This window comes from Protopterus annectens, chromosome 13.part0 (genome assembly GCF_019279795.1).
Source record: "Protopterus annectens isolate FY-2018-M chromosome 13.part0, PAN1.0, whole genome shotgun sequence".
Classification (NCBI taxonomy): Eukaryota; Metazoa; Chordata; order Ceratodontiformes; family Protopteridae; genus Protopterus; species Protopterus annectens.
Genome location: NC_056747.1, coordinates 670,794,565 through 670,812,393, shown reverse-complemented (window position 1 = coordinate 670,812,393; position 17,829 = coordinate 670,794,565). Strand labels below are relative to the sequence as shown.

The 17,829-nt window shown below is 37.9% G+C and overlaps 1 protein-coding gene across 1 annotated transcript in view; it reads left to right on the top strand.

Moving 5' to 3' along the window:
- The window catches only part of TLCD2 (TLC domain containing 2), a 470,930-nt gene that overhangs the window by 16,833 nt on the left and 436,268 nt on the right, over positions 1–17,829 (top strand). The window contains exon 2 of the mRNA XM_044054357.1: positions 13,196–13,278. Coding sequence (XP_043910292.1) covers positions 13,196–13,278 — 83 coding nt within the window. The remainder of the gene's footprint in view (positions 1–13,195; positions 13,279–17,829) is intronic.

Here is a 17,829-nt window from a genome sequence, read left to right as displayed (position 1 = left end):
AACCAGGTCTCTGTCACTGCACAGATGTCTATGATCTCTATTTTAAGGAGTGCCTTGAGTGAGTGCATTCTGAGGTTTAGACTTCTAGCGTTGAGTAGCATTACCCACAGATTTTGCTTGCTTGTACCTGTTACGGTGGTGAATTTGTCATTTGAACCTTGCCTAAAAAAAAAGGCACTATAGGGGGGGCAAGAGCCTTTGCCAGTAACCGGAATCCCAAGGGTGACAGGTGCAGGCCATCTCTGGCAAAGCATCATGGTCTGTCAGTCATGTCATCCCAGGCAGACAGATACTGGATTCCCTTAGAATGACACCAGAAGCTTAGCCAATTGTTGAAGTCAATCATTTGGTCCTTGTACTGTTGTATCATTCTGGGTGATGGCATGATGCTACTCAGGGCTAGGGTCATACCTGCCTGGGCTACAAGATCGGAGAGCTCCTCCATGTCTCTTTTCATGTAGTCCACGGAGGTGCATCTCAGGTCATTCACGTGAGAGCTGTGATGGTGGGTATTTTGCAGGGCTATGTGTTCCATGTGTTGTGGTGCAGGTGTTGACCTTTTCCTCTTGACGAGCTAGTCCGGTCTTGGCTGGAGAGTGCATAGCTTCCAATTTGGTGATATAAGTGCATCTATCATAAGTGAGTGTTGAGAGGTAAGAGGAGAGGGTTGTCTGTGTATATGAGGCGGTTGCTACACTGCCTCAGAATGCCCAAGTGCACCAGTTTAATAGAAGAAAGCAGAGGGAACTGCCCTTTAATCATGCCAGGTGGGGTGGTCATAATTACTAAGTACTGGAGTCATTTCTGTAAAGAACAACTAGTGCTGATGGCACTTGGGTGTGCTACAGTAATTGCTACAAAATTGAAGTGCAAAGCGATTAGGTTATTTGAAGTGTAAGAGAGAAAGAACTAGCAAGATCTAAGGGAAAAACTGAAGAGCAGACTTTCTGGAACCAGTAATAGTTTATCTCAGCTCGGCACTTCTGTGTGAAGCTTAAACAACTGCAAACTCATGCAAACGTGGACTTTTAAACCATAAAGTTGAAAGGGATGGGAAAACTGCCCTAACGGCCAATAGCTACAATTTCTGGGCCAAGAACCACTCCTCTTGTGGTAGATAGGCTACCTAGTGCTTACCACGCTCACTGATAAGCTAGAAGGCTTCCCTTCAATATAGAAAAGCTTGGGGAGGGGCTCAGAAGCTCACAAACAATCCTGGATACAGCAAATCTGTATCTGGACTAGACTAGTTACAGGAAAGGTGGAAAACCAGCTTAGAACTTTTTTGTGTTTTTTTTTTTTTTTTTTTTTTTTTTTTTTTACAGAAAAGCAGCTAAAACAGCAGTAAAAACAATTCAAATACAGTGCAAGCTAGCACTCTTGAGTTTGTAGCAATATTAAAGCAAATACAGTTGAAATAAATGCAGTTAAATAAAAAAATGACTAAAATCAAGTGCAAAAAGCAGGAAATTAGGAAAAAATCAAAATGGCACTTAGAGTATCTCTTTCTCCTTCCTGATGCTCTTGCAGACTGCAGGATGACCAAAACTGGATCCATGGAGCTTAAACAAGTGCAAACCTGCACATACGCAAGCTTTTAAACCATAAAGTTGAAAGGGATGGAAAAGCTGCCCAAATGGCCATTATACAATGACCCCCCATTAATATTCCAAAACGTGCATGCTGATTGGTCAGCGTGCACATTGTAAATCAGAGTTATAGTAATGGAAAAAGGTCCGGTTGCCCGGACTTTTTCCATTAGTATAACTCTTTTTTTTTTTTACAGCAAAGGAGAACGCAAGATCTCCGTTGCTTGTTACAACCTGTCTCGCCATGTTAAACGAGTTTAACATGGTGAGACAGCTTTTAAAAAAAGCAACAGAGCATCTCCATTGCTTTTTTTAAAGCTCTCGCTATGTTAAACCCATTTAACATAGCGAGACACTTTAAAAAGCAACGGAGATCTTGCTTTCTCTGTTGCTTTTTTCAAAACTGTCTCGCTATGTTAAATGGGTTTAACCTAGCGAGGCAGCTTTAAAAAAAGCAATGGAAATTCTCCGCTGCTTTTTTTAAAGCTGTCTCGCTATGTTAAACGAGTTTAACATAGAGAGACAGGCTGTAAAAAGCAACGGAGATCTTGCTTTCTCCGTTACTTTTGCCCACAGCTCTGATGTACTGCGTAAATATATGCATGCGCAGTACATCAGAACTGCTGCAGAATACCCAGACAGCTGTGGAAGGGCAGCAAGGAGGCATTATACAATGCCATTATTTAAGAAAAGTAATTTTTTTTTTCTTAAATAATGTCATTGTATAATAGCAATAACCCACTTCTGGGTGTGGGTAATGCTGGATTTACCCAAGGTTGGCTTTGTTTGGCCACTTGGGCTTCGCCCTCGTGACCAAACCACACCAACCATGGGTAAATCCAGCATTACCCACACCCAGGCGTGGGTTATTGCTGTAATAACCTACAATTTCTGGGCCAGAAACCACTCCTCCTGTGGTAGATAGGCTACCTAGTACTTACCACTCCTACTGATAAGCTAGAAGGCTTCCTTAAAACACAGAAAGGCTTGGGGGCCCTCAGAAGCTTACATACAGTCCTGGATACAGCAAATCTGTATCTGGAGTAGACTACTTATAGGAAAGGTGGGAAACAAGCTTAGAGCTTTTTTTTTTTTTTATTTTTTTTTTTTTTACATAAAAGCAGCCAAAACAGCAGTAAAAACAAGGAGCTATTAGAGAAAATAGAAATTTCTTCTGAAAATGTAGCTAGGGAGTGAGATAAAATGAACATGGAGTTTAAAAACAGGGTGGAAATAAATGAAAGGAAGCTATAGTTAAGAAGTAACAAGAATTATTTACAGGGACTGACAAATGTTAAAGTACTGCAAAATGGGGGAATCTCACAAAACAAGAAAAGGAGTAATCAAAGAATGCTAAACAGAAAATAAGGGATTACCTCGACAATGTGCATGAGTTTAGAAAGACTGCTGTTAAGCAACTGTTTTTTTATAATAACTCTGGAGCACAAAAACTGTTAGCACAACAACACGAGCAACAAAAAGTAGAAAGGGCTGTCACCAAGCTTATGGAGTCTATTATCAAGGAAGTTAACAAGAGATCCTGTAGAAGTATTAGAAATATTTCAGAAATTCTATGAAAGTCTTTATAAAACAGTGAAATATGGAAATCAGAAAAGGTACAAATGGAAATATTTATGGAAGAATTGAATATGTCAAGGTTAGTGGTAGATGAGGCTCAATTACTAACAGAATAGAAGAAGCTGAGATAAAAATGGTGATGTATAACCAATTTTCAGGAAAGTCCCCAGGAATAGACTGAATTCCTGTGCAAGTTTGGAAGCTAGGAGGGGAAAAAAACTGATAAAGATCTGGAAGGTTTTGTTTAACACTATTTTAAGAGAAGAAGTACCAACATCCTGGAAGAAAGTGGTGGTGGCTGTAATACCTAAAGAGGGTAAAGATCTATCAGATCCAGCTTCATACAGGCCCATTTCAATACTAACCATGATTATAAAGTGTTTGTATCTATAATGGCTAAACAAATGGCAAAAGTGTTGCCAGAAATGATAGATATGGGCCTGTGTGGTTTTGTGGAGGGGGGGGGACAAACATTTGACACGTGAACAGAACATCAGTGATCCAGAGGGATGCAGAATGTAAGAAAATACCATTGTTGTTGGTAGGTCTTGATCCAGAGAAAGCATTTCAAGAGTAAGCTGTGAATTTGTGAACAGGGTAATGGAAGCATTTGCTTTCCATGATAGAATTGTAAAGTTGATTAGAAGGATATATGAGGGATCGGAGGTGAAAATTATAGTGGGTGGGTTCCTTTCTGATAATTTCTGCTTGACCAGAAGAACCAGGCAGGAGTATTCGGAGTATGGATTAAAAATGCTTCTGGTGTGGCAGCTAGGGATATGTGGGAAGAGACTAAACAAAAAATAATACAAAAACTGAGAAATTGAAAGCTCTTTTATATGGATATGGATAATTAGATACAAGAAGTTAAAATATTTTTAGTCCCTTTAGTCTTATTCACAGGTCAGATAGCAATTAATAAAGAGAAGAAGGATTTTATCTGGGAGGGGAAGATAGCAAGAGTCAAGTGGGATAAGCTGATATTTCCAGTAGAAAATGGCGGATTGGGATTACCTGAATTGAAGGGGTATTTCAGAGCTACATAGTTAATGCTGCTGTACTTAGCACAATCAGGAGCCTATAATTCAAAGAAAGTGGAAAGGGATAGGGATGAAATGGGGGCAGCTCAAGAAACAGAGAGACTGGAAATTTAGATGTAAACCTTTAAGGAGAATAACAATAATTATATAGAATATTATACTCATAAAGTAGCAGAAAGTATTCTGAGAACTAAGCCAAAACAGGAATGGATAAAGGAGATTCTGAATATAGGGATGACTGCTATTAAGGATGCAGACAATAGGCAAGAGGGGTCTGGAATTTATTGGAAAAAAATGGCAAAGGAACCAATGTATTGGGGCCAGATAACTAGAGAGGGAAAGGGGTACTTTTCCATTATCAGGGCAACACGGTTAACTCTAATAAACAGATAATGCTGTTACTAAAGGTGTTAAAGAACAGACTTCCTGAAGACATAAGCTTTCCTGGGAAATGACAGATTAGTAATGGAAACTAACAATGTTTATTTATTAATCATAGTCTGCGTAGCTTTTCCGTGGAATAGTTAATCTACCCCTTTTTTAGGCAGAAGTTTTTGTCAAATGTTACAAAGAAATCAATGTATTAGCAGTAGGATTTCACCGAGCGGTGTACATTCTGATGAAATTTAAAAGAAGGCAGGATTTGAATGAGCTATGTAATGTTTGACTGACAATGATTGGGTAGATTATAAGTGATGTATAATGTTTGCAATTAAAATTGTGTTAGTATGGTCTGTGATGTAAATGGTTGCAAATGGGATTATGTCAATACAGTTTGCTTTCATTTATATAAATGTATGATTTCTTGTGTCATAACTTATAATTTAATAAAAATGTTTCTTGTTTTTTTTTTAAAAAAAGCCAGAAGTCTCAACAAAAAACGCCTAACCTTGAGACTGTCTTGCATTTTTTGCACACCTGTGTTTGTGTAATCACTGAAACTTTGTTTAAATGTTCAGTAGGCACTCCCTTCATACCTGAGTTTTGCATCTACCATGCTTTCAATCCCAATGGCAACAGTGGAGCGTCTTCCATATTTGTTGAGGACCATACCACCTTTAGACAGACTTCCAGTGACCCACAAATAGAGCTCCTTGAGCCCCAAATCACACTAAACATAATAGACCTGTCATTCAGTTCATAGTCTTTTTCAGGTAATCCTTTATGTTCCCCTGGTAGTCATGTAAGGTTCCTAGATGTAATTAAAGAACTTTCTGTATATAAAAGTTCCATTATATTGGGAGATTGTAATTAGTCATCAGTAATCTGGAACGCCTATACCTCAAATGTTGGATTTCCTCAAAACTGCCTAGATTTCATAAACAAAAGCTAGATTTCATAAACAAAAGCTCCCAGGACCAGATTAACAAACCCACTTCAGGCAGTAATATTCATGACCTGTACATAACAATTATACCTTCTTCAAGCAGTAATCTCCTAGTATCTTTTTCCCCAGTTAAGTCAGATCATAAACTAGTGACCATCACCATTAGAACCTCTAAACCTGAAGACACCAATATCGTAGAATTCAAGGTTTTCATATGAGCGAATCTCATCAAATTCTATGATGAAGTTTTACGGTTCACTTTTTCTGGCATAACACCAGACATTGCACAGCAGGCAGCTACTAAAAGCATTCTATGTCCACTTAGATAAATGTATAGAATGAACAGTACCTATTAGATCTAAACATAATTGGAAGTTTAAAAACAAACCACTTTGGTGGTCCACCAACATAAATAAACTGTACAATAAAAGAAAAACAAATCCTCAAAGTGTACAATAAATTTAAGGGCACTTAAAGCAAGGATAACATTGGAAAATTAACTAAAGCCTACTAAAAAACTATTAGGGCAGCCCAGGAACTTAGGTTAGCATCTAATGGTAAAGACAACTACAAATCTTTCTTTTAGTTACACTGGGAAACTAAGAAATAACACCAAAAATTGCTCAGAACATATTTAAGAGTGCACTACATACACTGACCCAGTAGACGTTGCCAACATACTAGTTAACAAATGCAGCGTCAACTTTACCTCAGAAATGACTGTCCAAACCCCACTTATCTGTGAGACTCTTGGACTCCTCATCATCACCAGCGATCACGTACTGAAGTTGCTCAAAAAGACAAAGTATTTCTTCATGTGACCTGATAATATACTTAGTATTTAATAAACAACAGCAAGGAAGCCCTGATGCAGCCACTCCTTCAATTATTTAACCTGGCTTTAGCCACTGGCTTTGTCCCTGTAGACTGGCGCACAGCAATAGTGATGCCATTCCATAAGGTGGCTCCACCACTAAGCCCAGGAATTACAGGCCCATCAGCCTGACAATTCTTGTATGCAAATATGTGGATCATATTACAGTTGGGGTTAAAACTCTCATCTGGTTAAACCTGCAGCACTTTGTTTTTGTCAAAGGTATATCCTATATAATGAATCTGTTTAACTTATTTGAAAGTGTTATACAAACTGTTGATAGTGGTGATGCTATACACATGTTATGGCCTGACCTGGTCAAGGCATTTGACTGTATACCCCATGGTATCATACTTAGGGGTCTATTTGTAATGCATGAAGCTTACTATGTGTTTAGATGGATAGCAAACTGGCTAAAGGACAGAACTAGTATGGTAATGGTGGCAGGTGCCTCATCAAAGTATGAAGATGACCAGTAGTGTCCCATAGGGCTCCATGCTGACACCCCCTTTTGTTTGGTATTTGTTTTTCCAACCTCCAAAAAACAAACCAGGATCTATGGCTAACCAAGTTTGCAGACAATTGTAAATTGGAAGTCTTTGTTAATTCACTGCCTGACACCAAAGCACTGTAACAAGAACTTACACTTGTAAGTACCTGGTGTGCCAAGAATAGTCTTGAATTAAGCACCAAAAAGTGTAATGTTGTAAATTTGGTAAACTATTCCCATATTATGCAATGTAGATAATGCCCTACTCCAAAATCAGAAAGTTGTAAAGACCTTGGTATTTGGGTTGATAATGCCCTCTCCATTGATCACCATGTAATGACAGTTGTCAGGAAGTTTTACTTAGAACAATTAATTGCCAAGCAGTTATTTTCCAGATACAAAGAAATCATTGGCCAATTGTGTTTAGCGTTGATTAGGTCATTTACTGAACACAGTGCCTCTTTTGGGATGTACCACACTAGGCGTGCCAAACAACTAGAAAGATCCAGAGATTCCTGACTAAGAAGATCACTGGCTTAAAAACTCTGTACCAGAAAAGACTATATTCAGTGTCTTTTAAACTCTTAAGGGGAGATCTGTGCCTCGCATTCTGAGCCATTGGGGATCCAGTGGTCCTGGATCTTTCATACCTTCATAAATCGAATAGTCCTATAAATAGTAAAACAAGATATCTAAATCTTCACAAGCAGGTAGATGAAACAAGTTGGAGTGATTGGTTTATTTATACATCACATTCCACACCTCTGGAATAGACTCTTTCTGCAAATTAAGGACTGTGATACATTGTCATCCTCCAAACAGGACCGGGATAATTGGTTGGGTATTCACAAATTCACTCTGGATTAAATGTCCTGGCTGTCTTTGAGAGAGGAGGTTCTTTCTGTGGGTGGGTCCTGGCAAAGTGTAAATGACTGAAATATTCAGTTTCATTGTAATTGCATTATATACATATATAATTTACAAATATCCAGGCTAGCATCCATATCAGCCATGATATTATCCATCTTATTTTTTTTTAATTTATATATACTTTTTGCCCCCCTGCCAACTGACCAGTGAGCCCTTCCCATTTGGACTTAAGCCCATTCATTCATTCTGTAATGATGGGCACCTGCCAGTAACCTAGTACAAACCAAACCAATAACAGACCCCTAAGATCCTCTGACAAATTACTGCTTAAAGTTACAAAATCCAACAACAGCTTTGGCGATTCTCTTTACTCAAGCCACATCTCTAAAGTATGGAATTCTATACCTCAGAATATACTGAACACAGGTAGCCATAATCAGTTCAAAAACCTACTTAAGACACAACTAAAAGACAGCCGGTTATGCTCCTGCTCATCACCAGGCTGAACAGAGTTTGTGGCTTCTCTCATAAACACCTCCCTTGTTCTTTACAGCCACTCTTCCTAACTCTCCTTATCATTTTCCTATGTCCACCTATACATTTTTTTAACCACATCCAGAGCTATAAAAATTGCAAGTTTCTCTAATATTCTTACCTTTTTCCTGCCTTCTCTTCTGTATCCACTTCTATGTCCTCTACACACTACACAATGACTGCGATGCAACCTGCATCTGCAACACTTTAACTCTGTATCTTCTCTTTTGTTTTTCCTCTGTTCTTTACTTTGTTTAGAATCTTTTTACTTAAATTGTGATCACTTGTCCTTAATTAACTTAATCATTATACACTCTTAATATATGCCTGGCTAATTTATCTCTGTGAAAATTAACAGATGTCTCTATTGTGTTGTTCCTTGTAATTCATCTTTGTAAAAACAAACATGCCTCTTTGTACTGTACCTTGAACTACTGTAAAGATTGTATTGGTCACAGTTTGTTGTATTGAATGGGTCTATATTACGTTATTGAATACTCATGTATTCGAAAACATAATAGTCGACCCCTAATTGTCGAAAACGTCAAACGTCGAACTTTTCAATGGAGATCTCCGTACAGTGCAGAAATGGAAGTTTTCCATTGTCTGCACTGTATGGCGATCTCGGAGTTGGTATATTTAAGTAGCAGGGGTGTGGGGGGTGCAGGGGGGGTTGCCCCCCCTGCTTACAGCATTTAAATGGTTTGTTTTGGTAGGTTTTTGTACTTTTTGTGTTGTTTGACTGTTTCGACAATTAGGGGTCGTTTATTACATTCTTGAATACATGCGTATTCGATAATGTAATATAGACCTGTATTGAGCACTGTATTTTGTGTAATATTTGTGTTGATTGTATGTGGAGCTTGTTTGACGGTTTCGACAATTAGGGGTCGATTATTACATTCTTGAATACATGCGTATTCGATAATGTAATATAGACCCGAATTGAACACTGTATTTTTTGTAATATTTGTGTTGATCGTATGTGGAGCTTTTCTCCCTGGTTCTCCACTGAAAAGGGGCAATTTTTTGCCCAGTCAGAACTCCCAAGTAAACAAATGACAAATAAATAAAACTAAAATAAAAAAAACAATGTCCAGTAGGGCAAGAGCCATCATTTAAGTAGCAGTGAGGGTTACTTGCTTCCTTTGTAGGATCCCATCAACAAAGATATTTAGTTATTAGTCTAGTCCTTCCCCTAAGTGATTGGGGGGACTCGCATCATATCTGGGGCCACAGCACCTTCCCCTACATGAATGCATACTGCTGTACACTTGGTCAGTGAAAGCTATTTCCTCTAGCTGACTTGGTGCACCTCATGTCCGTCCCCAGGTTGTGGGCCCTCCTCCTTCCTCCAAAAATCTGATAAAATCCATGACCGACTCAGCCCCCCCCCCCCCCCCCCCCCAGAATGAGCACACTCATCCTTGCTGCCAGTTTCGGCAAGTGCTCAAGCCTCTAATCAAACTCAGGTTGTCTGGGATATAGTTATGGCTTTATTCCTCTATGACACTGGAGCTGGAGCAGCACCATTGCCATCTTTGATCAGCTTTATAGCAGTATTGTATCAAGAAAGTAACCTTTTCTCCTATAGAAAAAAGTGCTGTGTTGTGCAGCGAGAGATTATTTTACATCTCGACTGCAAGTCTTTCTACTCAGACACATCTTAGACTAGTTTCTGAACTTAACATTTCTTTAGTAATAAGTAGTAAGGCTACTGCTGTGCTTGTAGCTTATTAAACTCTATGCTGAAATTAGAGCCATTATTTTTTGCAAAATGACCATTTCACAGCTCCATCCCATTTTTGAATTAAGCTGTCTTTAAAAAATGGTGAAATTTTAATGTTTGCATCCTATGTTAAGCATATGTTTGTTCTGTGCTACCTGAGCTGTTAGTTTTTCAAGTATTGATGAATTATTATTTTATTGACCTTTTCAGAATGTGAATTTACCACCAAACTATATATTATATTGGGATTTATCTGACAGAAAAAATCTGGGAAAATTTCATTTTAAAGGGGCAATGTAGACAGATGAAGGAATTTAGCACTTGTTTTGGCTTCCTTCAGAATTTTTTCTTTATTGCTGTATGTTCTTCCTGTGGCTCTTTTGTTTGTTGAACTTCTTGCTTCCTGATTATTCTCTGGCAGTCAGTACAAAGCTTTTTATTCTGTTCAAAGTTATCTGCCTCAAAAAGTTAAAGTAAATTTAATTTTATACACACATCAGGCTCAAATAAGAAATGTAGTACTTGCTTTATCTTCCATCAGACTGTTTTTATCTTTTTCTGTATTCTACATGAAATCACTCTGTCTGTTGGACTTCATGCTCCCTTATTTTCTTACCATTTTATTTACCTTTAGCCAGTCTCTTCCCTGTGAGGCTTTCTCAGTCTCATCATGGCATAGTAAGCCTTTGTTGTTTGTCTTCGGCTTTTCCCAGTTAGGGGTCGCCACAGTGGAACTCCGGTCCGCTAATGATTGGCAGTAGATTTTTTTTTTATGGTGCCGAGTTGCCAGCCCAACGCCCAACCTTCAGCGAAGGCACGCCCATTTCACGCATATCTTTCGGAGGCCATTTGTAAGCCTTTGTACTGTTTGTCATTTACCTGAAGTCCTTGGGTTATGTCATGCAACTTACACTTCATTCACTCTTCAGGTTTGTAGAAAAGGCAATTTCCAGCAATCCCTACCAATTGACATGACCTTAATCCTCTAATCCAGCACAGGCATTTGTGCCAAATTGTAACAATAAGTGGGGGTGGAGGTTATTATTCTAATACTCAGTGTGTTTCCCCACCCATTAGCTTACCCATCCCCATCACTGAGATGTGAATTGATTTTTGTGTGTAATGTTGTACATCCTGTCTGCTGTTCATGTCCACTGTCACTGGAGCTTTGTTTGTCAGGCACCGTGACATTGGTTTGGCATTACGGAGCGGTAATCATGTGATAAGACCACATTGTTTCTTCTGGGTAAGTTTTTGCCATCTGCTTTAGCTTTCAAGAACCCTGTAAATCACACGGTGACATCAGTGTTCCACATGGTCCGATAACATTACAAAGTCTATATTTGTTATACTGTAGTGGCTTGCAGTCAGCAAAGTTGGTGAACAGTATTCCTTTTGATTTTACATTTTTCATGGCTTTGAGGAAGATGTGATGACATTGCAATAGATGGCAGAAGATCTGCATGTCTGAAGTAGAGATTATCTGCATGCGTATGAGAGGAGAGTCTTTTCCTTCCTGCCTTCTTTTGTTTTGCTGACACATCTTAAGATGTAAAGAGATACATACATCATTCTGGAAAGATGCTTAGCATTGTGTCCTTGTGTAAGCCATCACTCTGTGCTTTGAATGGCTTGTTTTACGGGACCATTGAAATTGTAACTGTTATTTTGCATGTGCCTTTTACTATCCTCCTAGCTGAAGCTGATGTCCGTTATCATCTCTTTTTTTTAAATTATTTTTTCTTATTTTTTAATGACAGTTATCATCTTGACTATAATGACACTTAAGAGGGCCAAGTCAACCCTTGGCAAATGAAAGGATGCTTTCACTTTTTTTCTTGTACAGCATTACTTTTCTTAGTAGATTTATTTTTCTAGTTGTTCTCGTTTTCAGTTTTGGTAACATTTAAGATGTAGTAAACACACAGTTGACAATTTTATGGGTAATCTGGGAATAATGTGGCACTTAATAGCTTGCTGACAGTTGCAGTGTGTAACATTCTAGGTCTGAGGTAAGTAATTTGTTATACAGTGCAGCTTGTTGACAGTTGCAGTGTGTGACATTCTAGGTCTGAGGTAAGTAATTTGTTATACAGTGCAGCTTGCTGACAGTTGCAGTGTGTGACATTCTAGGTCTGAGGTAAGTAATTTGTTATACAGTGCAGCTTGCTGACAGTTGCAGTGTGTAACATTGTAGGTCTGAGGTAAGTAATTTGTTATACAGTGCAGCTTGCTGACAGTTGCGGTGTGTAACATTGTAGGTCTGAGGTAAGTAATTTGTTGTACAGTGCAGCGTTAACACTAATGGTTATATTAGTAGATGTATTATGCAGGCTTAATTAGTACTGTAGTGTTTACAGCACAGTAGCAGGGAGGGTCATTAATTTTTAAACTGCATTTTAGTGTACTACTTGAGAATGTGGTATCCTTGTGTTGTTTGTGCATGTAAAGTGTAATGCTTTCCTGTTCCTTTCTGAAGAAAAAAACAAAAAACAGAACACTTAATGTTGCACAGTAGAAGTATGAAATTGTTAACTTTTGTTTGCCTGTTTGCATGGCAGTGGTTTAGTATGTTGTCTTGTTAGGAAGCTGGTACTTTTTATGTTACATTATACTATGTGGAAGAGCTTAGTTAAAGGAGCAGAGTCAGCCTTATTCTTAAAGTGAAATATATATGGTTTCCTATATCATGAGGTGTTAAATATGAACCCTGACACTTTCAGTGTGTACTTGCTTACCCATTTTAAAATACTGTGAACTTATTTTGGGAGTAAGCATAACTGGAGTCATGTGCTATACAGTCTTTCATTGACCAATGTTGTGCTGGGTGTTATTGTTATCTTTCATATGTAGGTAGCCATGAAGCCACCTTCTGACATTGTCTAGTCAGCTAAGAATGCTACCATTAGCCCAAAGTCACAGACCTCACCGTATGGTATATCACTCACCCATTAAGTTTTTATATGTTAAGAGATGGAAAAAGGTCAATAGACCAGCCCATCTACCTAGTTATGAAATAATAAATAAATAAGTTGCACTCCTCTCCCACCAGTGCTTTACTCCATCTGCACTTTGTTTGTGATTAATATTGATAATTAGTCGTTTGAGATCTGTGATAAGCATTTTTCCATTTCTGACTGTTGTTATTTTTTTCTACCTTTCAGCTTTTATCTGCATCCTCTGATGGCTTCTGATATGATCTCTACTTACTCGACCTTCTCCCACTGCCTGGTTTCTTTTTCTATTGGTAAGATTTTGTTATTCTGCATTTCTGTACAACAGTTTCCAGAATAAATACAGAGTATTGATTTTTTTTTCCTTTTGTTTAGTTTAATTAAGCCTATCATTAGTTTGAGTCATGAACTACAGCATCTTCTACTTTGAAAGGGTTTACGAGTAGCTGTGTTGCTGTTGAGAATGCATGGTGTCAGGGTAGCAAGCCAGTGTTTGGAGAGAAAATGTGCTACAATTTAAGGTGGTACACTTCCTCATTTGTTTAACTGACATATTTAGGAAGAAGTAGAAGTCATATCGTTTTACTTACACCTACGTCACTAATAGTGGGTTGTTATTATTTTGTTATTTGGACGAGTACTGTTAAGGCAGTACATGAAATGGGATTTTTACTCGTGAACCCTAACCAGGAAAAAGCCGAAAGAAGTGGAAGAAGAATGTCTATCAATCACATGCTATCACTATATAAATGTTGCACTGTCTCATGGAAAGTTCAATTTTTTTCTTGCCACTTTGTAACAATAATCTAACAGCTGCAGTTTATGTTTGCAGTCATTTCATCTATTTGCTTTTTGATAGATTCCACTTGCTAGATTGTTATTATTTATTTCCACTATTTTTTTTACTGAGCTGCTGTAATCTGTAGCCAAGTATTAACAAAGCTAGAATGGTAAAAACAGATCCAGAGGATTTTCATTTAAATTGTTTATTATGTAACAAGGTTTTAATCATTCTTTATAACTGTGATATTTCTGGTAACTTTAACAAGGTTGATAAAGCTAAATGCCTTAAAGTATTTACAACAAGCCTTTAGGATGGGAGGGGACAGGATTATGAAAATGAAATTAACAGAGAGTCCCCACAGAAGATGATGACAAATATGTGTATTTTATATGTGTATCAGCAGGGCTAACCACCCAGTGATGTGAGTATTGGCTCTAGATGATGGTCACTGTGACACCCCAACCCCATGTGCAGAAGTCAGAAAATGGATATATGGATTGGTTGAGATGTTGGAGCGTCTCAAAGCAGACTAAGTATTAATAATGTCTGCAGAGAGCAACATTTAATACCATATTGTTTAAGTAAAAAACAAAGACGGGTTACAGATTCTTAGCAACAAATCATCACTGTGCAAGCCCTGTTCTGATTTGAGTGATTTGGAGTGGAGTTCCCAAAGTGGAACTGCACATTCTGTGTTGTTCTTTACAGTAGAAGTAACTCTGAGTATTTTTAAAATAATTCCAGAAAGCAGCATTACACATTTTAGTATTTTTCTGACTGGAGCTGTCAGCATAGTGCTGTTCTGAGATAATAAGCTGTAATGGAGTAATCTAATTGTATTTCTTTGATTAATGCCATGACATGGATGTCCAGGTGGAAGTGACATTTTGCTTTGCACTTTGTACCTACAAAGACGTAGTGTACAGCATTTTTAAATAATTCTGGAAAGCATCATTTGGCATTGTGGTACTTTTTTGACTAGTGACAGTCTGCTTTGCCCTTTTGTGGGAAGGAACAGACATTGTTAAAATAGTTCTGTTCTGTAGTAGAAAATCTAAACTATCGGAACTGTAGTATTCTGATACCAGCTGTTTCATGTAGGCATTCTTAAGTGGAGCTATGACATTTTTGCACTTCTCTTTATAGCAATGAAGAGGTAACACATATTAAAAAACACAGATACAATTTCTTAGAACAGTATTATTGGAGTGGGGCTGTAATATAAAGCACAGTACAACATTTTGAAATGCCTGTGGAGACTAACATTTAACACTGTGCATTGCTTTAGAAATGTTTTTCTTCATCAGGAAGCAGCAAATCCTTCTGGGCAAGAAAATCCAAAGCAGTTCTCCAAAAATCCCCTGTACCATTACTATTTTGTTAAGTAATCCAGTCAGTTTCCTGACTTCCCACAAGTTTTAGGATGCGTTCTCATAAAGATAATTAAAAATATCTTGTAGTTCGCCATGCAGTATTATAAAAGTTCTTTCAAGCTTGAACAATTTTGGTATTTCAAAGGGTTGAACATCTTAATTGTAGAAGGATCAACATCATTGAAATTTCATTGCAGCTTATAGGAGATATGGAGATACATTTGTTTTAAGATATGTGTCGGTATAACCACTGCTTCTTTATTTTTCAGGAGTACACAATTAATGAAATTAACTCTCTACATAATAGCAACATTACTTTTAAGGTGTTTGTTCTAATATTTATGACAGATATAGGACAGCAGACTTTCTTTTGACAATTTTTTACTTTCCTGGTCTTTGCTGTCCATTGTCATTGGTTTGAAAACTGCATTGGCTTGTCTTCCCTTTATACTTAACCACACACTAACTTTGCTGACCACAAATCCTATCAAGATCCAACTTCTGTCCGTACTGCTGTATGTCATATTCAGTTTCTCCTTTACTGACCACTTATGCAGCAGTGACATATCTTTCAGTCTATAATATCAGGAGTCATATGAACACCCTTCGAGACATCTGAGTACAGTGTATAACGGTGACACTGCAGTATGAATCGACATCCTTGTTGTTTATCCCTGCTAACATAATGAAACAAATGCTGCTTAGGACAGTACTGTAATTCTGAGCATGCATCCATATGTTAACACCACCATTTGTATGCTGGCATATTTTTTGAGAGAAAGAGCTGGACCCTGGTCCATTAAATAAATCCTATAAGCACCCAACCAGTCTCTTTTTGTGTGTTGATATGTATCATTTAGGCTCTGAAGGGGTAGTGGGGATTATATGAGGAAAAGTGTATTGGAAAGAAGAGGTCAAAAGTCTCGATGTGTAGTTTGTAAGTAGTAGTAGTAACAAAAAGTGTATCCCTTTCATTTATTAACAGTGTATTGGTCATTACAAGTAGTAAATAGTGGTGATGGATGTTGTCTGCCAGACTGATAAGTTGCCAAAAATGAACAGAAATGTGTTGTGGGTTAGTAATCTGGTAACCTGTGAATATTTCAGTAGGTCTAACACCTTCAGAACAGTTGCTGTCTTGGTGTGAATGTAAGAGTGAGAGAGAGATCTAGTCAGAAGTTATGAGGGGTGTTGCTGAGGAGAGATGGCATTTTCTGTACAACATAACATAGAGCTGGTTTTGGAGGAGCTGACAAAGTCAGTTATTGAAATCATTTTGCAGGTTGGATTTTTCCAAGTTCTTAAGTCTCTTAAAAGGCACGCGCTTGTTGCAAAGATGGTGAATTTTATTTTAGGGTGGTTGAACACTCAATTGGGAGAGGCAGGAATTAAATATATCGATTAACTAGTCTGAAGACTGTTGAGGTCTGCAAAGAATTCATGGGTGAGGAAGTGTTTTTTTGTGAGGAATTTATTGTCGCTGAAGCAGTACAGTTATTAAATCCAGGTCTAAAACCATGATATGCACGCCATAGATGTTCTGTGTCTTTTTATAAAGTTGAGTACTTGTTTGTGTACTGTTCTGCCAGGATTTTGACTAGTCAATATAATATTGCTATAGGCCAGAATTGTTCTGGGGTGGAGTGGTTGCTTATTTTTAGAGAGAAAGAACAGTGATGGCTTCCTTACTGCTGGCTGGCTGTAAACGGGATGATGTTTCAAACTCAAGTACAGTTCCTTGATATTTTTCTGGACTGACAGGACATCACTGCCAGTGTTGTTTCTGTTAACATTATTGCAGTGATTTTCAGACTTTTAATTTTTCTGTGCAGGTGTGCAGCCATGGAGGGGGTTGTTTCCCTGTTGCAATTTTTTTTTCAGTTTTTATGGCTGAAATTTCAAACAGTTTATTTTGTCCAGTTGAAGATTTGATTCTTGTGTTTACTAAGATGATGTAGAATAAACAGTGATGCCAGAACCGCAGACTTGTAAAGAATTCTTGACCAGAGCAAAAGATTGAAGGTATGCATGAGAAGTTTAACAGTATAAGAGGATGCATTTTTTTTTTAGAAATTTACTATAAAACAAGTTACCTGCATTAGGCCCAGAGTTTTACATTGCCTAGGCGTGCATGTACTGCTGACATAGAAGTGTAATTGAAGAAAAATTTTTAAAGAAAAAGAGTAGAGATCTGCAGGGTTAAAGTTGGGATAAGAAAAACATAGGGGAACACAGCTGGTGATGAAGAGCAGTGATGCAGTCCCCAGGAAGGTTTGCAATGTGTTTCATCAAAGGTGTTTGTTGGAGTGAGTTTTCAAGTGTAGCTTTCTGTGTTATCCAGGGTTACCTCAGACCAGTAAGGCTTAGAATTGCAACATAATAGTTTTGTTTGCTACTTTGACTGCAATTCTAGCATCTTATGTAAGCTACTGGAAGTTAGAGTGATATTTATCTGTGATGATAAGCGTGTGATCTCTTGAGTTAGCCAAGGATATTATGCTCCTCCAAAGTGGTGTGGTTTAAAAGTTAGATGTACTTTTGGATTGGTAGGGTGAGGTTATAGAAAGAGGACAGCATTGTCTCTACTAATGCTAATATGATAATACAGAGGAGACCATCTTAGGCTAGATAGCACAGAGTATTCATTGTTTTCTTTAAATGGGATGTATAATCCAGGAGGAAATTAG